Genomic DNA, 8429 nt, shown 5'->3' on the forward strand with positions numbered 1-8429 from the left:
TAACCTTAGTTAGACTTGAAAAATAGATACGTAGCCGTGGGACGACTCTCAAAGGAAGAAACCAGCCGTAGGGGAACCTACCAAACTGCTAACCTTAGTTAGACTTCAAAGAGAGACACCGCCGTAGGGTGACTCAACAAGGATGAAACCAGCCGTAGGGGAATCTGATCCTGATTGCTAACCTTAGTTAGACTTGAAAAAAGAGACGTAGCTGTGGGACGACTCTAAAAGGAAGAAACTAGTCGTAGGGGAATCTACCAAACTGCTAACCTTAGTTAGACTTCAAAGAGAGACACCGTCGTAGGGTGACTCAACAAGGATGAAACTAGCCGTATGGGAATCCGATCCTGATTGCTAACCATAGTTAGACTTGAAAAAAGAGACGTAGCCGTGGGACGACTATAAAAGGATGAAACCAGCTGTAGGGGAATCTACCAAACTGCTAACCTTAGTTAGAGTTCAAAAAGAGACACCGTCGTAGGGTGACTCAACAAGGATGAAACCAGCCGTAGGGGAATTCGATCCTGATTGCTAACCTTAGTTAGACTTGAAAGAGAGACGTAGCCGTGGGACGACTCTGGACTTTATTGAGGAAGACCAATAATGACTAGACTCTTATTGGGATGTTATGAACGCTGGATCTGAAGGTGATGCCAATAACCATTGGGCTTGACTGAAAGAAAGATTAGTGACAGCTAAAATCGATCAGGGGGTGCCAATGAACACTGGGCTTTTAAGAAGGCATTGATGCTTGCGGTGTGCAAGAACTACATGAATCTCACAGGCCAACAGGCGAGGTGCGACTCTGTAAGAATGAAAATCATTTGAATTGCCACACACAAAGTATGGGTTATCCAAATGATCAAGCTCAGCAAAAGGGGAATAACCAAAGAGATAATGATCTTGACGAAGAAAGACTTTGTATCCAATCCCCACTCGAGAGAAAAAGCGAGACTTCTTCGGAGAATATATTACCTTGTGCCTTTGGGGCACAAACAAATTTGGCTTATGCATTGATGCATGTTTGAATTTTTCATGGCGTAATGCTCCACATTCATGGAAATGCTACACATTTTTGTAGATTCAATGTGAATGCAATGGTTACTATATTTAGAGATAACGAGTGAACATCGGAAAAAGCCTTTTGTCCGAAGAACTCTGTGGGGACTCTTCTTGATGTCTTGACTCTGTAAGGTCAAACCAAATGGTTTCTTGAACGCCCCCAACATGTAACTTCCGCAGGGGGATAACTCGCACCAGAAGGCTTAGGAAGAAGACATAGTGGCATCTCTGAGACATCACCACCACCATGTTTAGAAATCTGAAGATTGTACCTCCCCCTTTGAACTTCCACATCTACGTTGAAGGACGGAGAAATCTAATTACCACTGCGAAGAATTTGGGCCATGGATGAGAGCTCCAAAGAGAAATAAACTCCCGGATTCTGAGAAAAGGATACCCTTGGGTTCCATCTTGAGGGGATATGCCCAGTTGACACTTCTTGAAGCGCGGGTTCTGGCATCTGACTATACTGAATGATCGGAAATTCCTGCTAAACAAATCAAGCAAATATGCCCCAGGTATGGTGGCTCAACCTCGTCCACACCCCAAGTACTCAAAGTCTTAAGCAATACTATCTATTTTAAATCATGTTCTTTTTTGCAAGACCTCAATGTTAGAAATGCAATGCTTACCAAAATAACTAGACGTTTTTGTAAACAAAATAGTAAAAATAAAATGAAGTAGGAACTTTTGAGTGAAATATCTTTTTATTAATGAAAAATTACCTAACATAGGCGAGTACATCAGGAAGTAGCCCCTTAAAGAGATGGCTGTCAAAAAGAAAACAAATAGCATTTACAAACATGGCAACGTAAGAAAAAGATTCTGTTGGGTCCCAATCTTGCTATGCCTTGTAAAACCTCGACGTTCCTTCTGCTTTGCTTTCTAAAATGGATGAATAGATTGATCTTTACCCTTCTGAGTCCTCCGGTTGTGGTGACTAGTTGTGCTTAAAGATCTAATGCACAACGCAGTCATTCGCTTTTTGCCCCTCTTTTTCCTGGATCGCCCTTTCGGGTTTTCAATCCACCAGGACCCCCTTTTTGCCTAAGTCGCCCCTTCGGGTTTTCAACTTAGCGGGTGTGCTTTATTTCTTTTTCATTCTTTTGCCTGATCTTTTCCTTTTCTTTTATTTTATTTTGATTAGGTCTATGCGAAGTATTTTTTAACAGCGTCGACATTCACGGGAAGTGGGAAGTCTTCGCCATCCATAGTTGAGAGGATCATGGCACCACCTGAGAAGACTTTCTTTACGACATACGGCCCTTCGTAATTCGGAGTCCACTTGCCTCTAGGATCATTGTGAATAGGCAGGATCTTCTTGAGCACAAGGTCACCAACTTGAAAGTGTCGAGGACGAATCTTCTTGTTGAAGGCTTTCTTCATCTTCTTTTAATAGGCTTTCCCATGGCATATAAATGCTAATCTCTTTTCATCGATGAGGTTCAGTTGATCAAATCTGGTCCGAACCCAATCAGCTTCACTGAGCTTCACATCTGTCAATACACTTAATGAAGGAATCTCGACCTCAACCGGAAGAATCGCTTCCATGCCATATACTAATGAGAAGGGAGTTGCCCCTGTGGAAGTACGCACCGAGGTACGATAACCATGTAAAGCAAAAGGAAACATCTCATGCCAATCTTTATAGGTGGCCACCATCTTCTGCACAATCTTCTTGATATTCTTATTGTCAGCTTCAACTGCGCCATTCATCTTTGGCCTGTACGGGGAGTAGTTATGATACGTAATCTTGAAGTTCTCGCATAATTCCTTCATCATCTTATTATTGAGGTTGGATCCATTATCACTGATAATTTTCTCAGGAACCCCATAACGAAAAATTATATTGTGCTTGATGAAGCGAGTCACTACTTGCTTGGAGACATTTGCATAAGAAGCAACTTCAACCCAGTTGGTGAAGTAGTCAATAGCAACGAGGATGAAACGATATCCATTGGAAGCGGTGGGATTAATTTCTCAAATCATATTGATACCCCACATAGCAAACAGCCAAGGAGATGTCAACATATTCAGAGAAACTGGAGGTACATGAACCCTATCTGCATAGACCTAACATTTGTGACATACCACCACATGGCTGAAACAATCGTGCTCCCTGGTCGACCAATAATAACCCGCTCTCATTATTTTTCTGGCCATGGTGTGTCCACTCGCATGTGTACCAAAGGATCCTTCATGCACCTCTTGGATGATCTTTGCCGCTTCGTGTCTATCCACGCATCTGAGCAACACAGAATCAAAATTCCTCTTGTACAATACACCTCCAACAAGGAAGAACTTGGAAGATAATCTCTTTGGAGTTTTCCTATCCGTAAGGGAAGCACCCTCAGGATACTCTTGGGTCTCCAGAAATTTCTTGATGTCATGAAACCATGGTTTCTCATCAGGCATGTTATCAATAACGCCACAGAATGCCGGCTCGTCCAACCTTTTGATCACAATTGCAAGCGCTTCATTGTCCCATTTAACTTTGAACATGGATGCTAAAGTGGCCAAAGCATCAGCCAAATGATTTTCCTCTCGTGGGATGTGATCAAAGGTGATCTCATCGAAATATTGAGCAAATTTCACAACATGTTCTCTATAAGGAATCAAGTTGGGGTGGCGTGTTTCCCAATCCCCGTTTATCTGACTAATCACCAAAGCAAAATCTCCATAAACTGCGAGATTTTTAATCCTCAAATCAATGGCAGCCTCAATACCATATATGCAAGCCTCATATTCAGCCACATTATTAGTACAATCGAAACAAATCCTGGCTGTGAATGGAATATGAAAACCTGTTGGAGAAGTAAGCACAACACCAATACCATTGCCCAATGCATTAGAAGCACCATCAAACACAAGCGTCCATCGCGCCCCTGGTTCTGGTCCTTCCTCTTGATCTTGACTATTAGAAGTCTCTGCCACACACATTATATTCTCATCAGGAAACTCAAAGTGCATAGACTGGTAATCATCGACAGGTTGATGCGCAAGGTAATCAGCAATCACACTACTTTTAATGGCCTTCTGAGTAGTGTATTGTATGTCATATTCTGTCAAGATCATTTGCCAGCGGGCAATCCTTCTTGTCAATGCTGGTTTCTCAAATATATATTTGATCGGATCCATGTTAGAAATTAGCAAAGTTGTATGAGTCAACATATACTGTCTCAGTCGGCGAGCAGCCCATGCCAAAGCACAACAAGTTTTCTCGAGTAGTGAGTATCTTGATTCACAATCGGTAAACTTTTTGCTAAGGTAATAAATCGCATGCTCTTTTCGACCAGACTCGTCATGCTGTCCCAGCACACACCCCATTGAATTCTCGAGGACTGTTAAGTACATGATCAACGGTCTACCTTCCACTGGAGGCATAAGGATTGGAGGCTCCTGCAGATACTTTTTAACTTTATCAAATGCCCTTTGACAATTGTCATCCCACTTTATTGCCTGATTCATCCTCAATAGCTTGAAGATAGTTCACATGTGGCGGTAAGGTGGGAGATGAATCTCGCAATGTAATTCAACCTTCCTAGGAATCCCCAAACTTGTTTCTCAGTCCTCAGTTCAGGCATCTCTTGTACAACTTTTACCTTAGCAGGATCGACCTCAATACCCTTTTCCCTTACGATGAAACCAAGCAACTTTCCTGATCTCACTCCGAAGGTACATTTATTGGGATTCAACCTTAACCTGAACTTTCTTAACCTTTCAAACAACTTCTTCAGGTGAACAAGGTGCTCCTCCTCAGTATGGGACTTTGCAATCATGTCGTCCACATAGAACTCGATCTCCTTATGAATCATATCGTGAAACAAAGTCACCATAGCTCTTTGATAAGTTGCCCCAACATTTTTCAACCCAAATGGCATGACCTTATAACAAAAAGTGCCCCAAGGCGTAATGAATGTTGTCTTTTCGATATCCTCGGGCGCCATCTTTATTTGATTGTAACTAGAAAAACCATCCATGAAGGAGAAAATTGAGAACTGAGCAGTATTATCTATCAACACATCAATGTGAGGAAGTGGGAAATCATCCTTCGGACTCGTTCTATTCAGATCTTTTTAGTCGACACACATTCGTACCTTCCCATCTTTCTTAGGTACAGGTACAATATTGGCGACCGATGGTGGATAAATTGTTACTGCGAGAAATCCTGCATCAAACTGCTTCTGAACTTCTTCCTGGATTTTCTTGAACATATCAGGGTGCGTTCTCCTGAGTTTCTGTTTGACAGGCGGAGAATTTTCTTTAAGAGTTAGCCTGTGCACAACAATGTCGGTGTCTAATCCAGGCATATCTTTGTAAGACCAGGCGAAGATATCGGAATACTCCTTCAACATTCCAATCAACTTTTCTTTTACATCCTCATTCAAAGAGGCCCCTATTTTAACCTCCCTTCTCATCTCTTCGGTGCCAAGATTCACCGTCTCAATAGGCTCTTGATGTAGCTCGATCACTTTCTCTTCTTGTTTTAACAATCTGGCCAACTCATCAGGGAGTTCACAATCTTCTTCATCCCCTTCTTCAGCGATGTAGATAGGATTGTCGAAGTTATAATGAGGCATAGCAAGATCGTTATCAACAGAATCTGGAGGAGAAGCGGATCTGCACGAATTATGATTTATGCTTTATTTGAGAATAGGTGGGTGATGATGAATAAGAAATGTTGCCATTTTTATTTATTTTCAACAAATGTAAAAGTAAAAAGAAAGACAGGGAACAAAATATTTGAATGCAAAAACGTCCTTTTATTAATTCTTTTGACATTGATAAACAACAAATGATGCCCTACATGTGTTCACTGTGTCTTGGGAAGAACACAGGAATTATTGCATGATAAACAAAAACAAACAGTATTACTCTTGTTCAAAAGCAATTGAGATGATGTCTTCGGATAACCAGTTGAGAAGCTTCTGTCCTGGGGCACGTGGATTGATCCATCCCTCGATATCATAATCGCTATCCGTATCATCATCAGCAGCACAAATATGATCCTTGACAATGCCAGCACTAGAGAACTTGATTGGAACGAAAGTTCCGGGCTTCTTGGGGGCCTCATTAGATAGACTATGGCCCACTTGATAAGAAATCCCACATTTATTCTGCTTGATCGGTAAATCCAAGACTCGTCCCCATCCTTCAGGATGACCAGACCTAACCACATCTTTAGCTTCCTTTAGTGAAGACAAGGGGGCCTCAAACTTCTTATTTTCAACATAGGGGATCTTGATAGTCTGGACAGCCTCAAAAGCTTGGCATGGTGTCTCATGGACCTCTCCTTCCACCTCGATATACTTGAAAGACGCCAGATGACTCACCACCTGTTCTTCTTCCCCATGTATTGTGACTATCTTTCCTTGAGTCGCAAATTTGAGTTTCTGATGCAATGTGGAAGTCACGGCCCCAGCAACATGGATCCATGGACGTCCCAGGAGGAAACTGTAGGATGGGTGGACATCCATCACGAAAAAAGTAATGGTGAAGAGCTGGGGCCTATCATTATTGGCAAGTCAACTTCCCCGAACACTGATCTCTTCGAGCCATCAAAGGCTCTCACCGTCAATTCACTCGGCCTTATCTCAAAACTAGAATAGTCTAGCCTCATCAAAGATGACTTCGGTAATACATTCAAAGAAGATCCAGTATCCACGAGAACAAGCGATAACACAGTCCCTTTACACTCCACTAATATATGCAAAGCTCTATTGTGGTTTCTACCTTCGGAAGGCAAGTCTACATCAATGAATCCCATTCCATTACCAGCATTGATGTTTGACACCACTCCTTCGAGTTGTTTCACTGAGATCTCCGGAGGGACGAAGGCAGTACTTAGAAGTCTCAACAAAGCATTTCGATGTGTCTCCGAACACAAGAGCAACTGCAAAATCAAAATCTTTGATTGAGTTTGAATCAGTTGGTCAACCACTTTATACTCACTTTTCTTAATGATCTTTAAGAACTCTTCCATCTCTTTGGCCACAGCATCTTCAAAATTAGAGCTTTGCCCCTGATCCACTGCATCTTCTACCACTCTTTTTCCTTTAGCTTGAGCTAGGGCTTCTGCATTATCATCGCGAGCGTTCTGGGGAGGATTGAAAATACGACCACTCCTTGTTATTCGCCCAATGCCAACAACATTATCCACATCTCCTTTCTCAATTGGGGATTTGATCTCATATTTGGCCCCTTGGTAAAAAAACTTCTGCCCCATAATTCCATGGGATTGCTTTTTCACTAATATATGGGACGGGACCAGGCAATGTAATAACCAAAGGAGGTGCTCTGGCAGGAATTGGAATCTTTGCAAGAGTATACGGAATGGATGCCACATTAACTTTGTTTTCAACCATTTCAGGATGTCGCACACGCTCAAACTGTAGATGCCTGCTATCTATCAACTATTGAACCCCACTCTTCAGACTATCACAAACGGAGGAACTGGCCAAACAATCACCATAAAGTTCTCAACAACCAGAGTATAGACCCATCTTCAATAGTTCCTTCTTCAACAATGGCAACAGGAAGCCCAATTCGATCACATCCTTGACCAGGTGAGAATCTTTAACAACTTCAACGACATTTGCAGCATGGGCCCCATGGGGAGGCATAGGATTCTGAACAACATTAGGTCCTTGAGTAGGAGTAAACTCAATGGCCTTAGAGTCGATAAGATTTTGAACCTAATTCTTTAATGCCTTGCAATTTTCAATCCTATGTCCAGGTGCCCCAGAGTGGAATTCACATCTTGCGTTGGCATCCCAATTAGTAGGAAGTTTAGCTAGAGTGGCCAGAGTCCTCAATTGGACCAGCTTCAAATCGAGGAGATATGGCAATACTTGTGCATACGTCATTGGGATCGGATCAAAAACTCTTTCTGGCATTTTCGGTCATTGTTGATACTGACGTGGTGGATACCCTTGTTGTTGGTGTTGGAAAGGAGCATTCAGTATGGTCACAGCAGCTACTTGTTGGTAAGTCTGGCCCTTGCCTTGACCATAGTAAGCAGCATTCGTTTCGCCCTCTCTTTTCTTGGCAAACCCATTGTATGGCTTCTTTCCACTAGCCCCAGAAGATGAACTAGCAGTACTTGGATTCTGTATTCTACCAGCCTTGATTCCACTTTCAATTCGTTCCCCAATCATAACCAGCTCAGCGAAGCTCGAAGATGCAGAGCAGGCGGAGTAATATTGGCCCTCCAGAGTATTAGTGAACATGTCCATCATGTCTCTTTCCAGCATGGGTGGTTGGACTCTAGCCGCCAACTCGCGCCATTTTTGCGCATACTCCTTAAAAGACTCATTAGTTTTCTGGGCTAGATTTTGTAACTGATCTGCTGTCGCGCGCGGGTCAAA

The 8429-nt window shown here is 42.5% G+C and overlaps 1 protein-coding gene across 1 annotated transcript; it reads right to left on the reverse strand.

Moving 5' to 3' along the window:
- Positions 1-3135: 3135 nt before the first annotated feature.
- LOC131613761 (uncharacterized) lies at positions 3136-4200 on the reverse strand. The gene has a single exon (XM_058885407.1). It carries the CDS (start codon positions 4198-4200, stop codon positions 3136-3138), a length of 1065 nt encoding a protein of 354 aa, XP_058741390.1.
- Between the last annotated feature and the right edge of the window lie 4229 nt (positions 4201-8429).

Source organism: Vicia villosa, linkage group LG6, assembly GCF_029867415.1.
Source record: "Vicia villosa cultivar HV-30 ecotype Madison, WI linkage group LG6, Vvil1.0, whole genome shotgun sequence".
Classification (NCBI taxonomy): domain Eukaryota; kingdom Viridiplantae; phylum Streptophyta; class Magnoliopsida; order Fabales; family Fabaceae; genus Vicia; species Vicia villosa.

What these genes read in the sequence shown, in the direction of transcription:
- LOC131613761 (XM_058885407.1), bottom strand. Translation starts at nt 4,200, where the DNA reads ATGGATCCGATCAAATATATATTTGAGAAACCAGCATTGACAAGAAGG.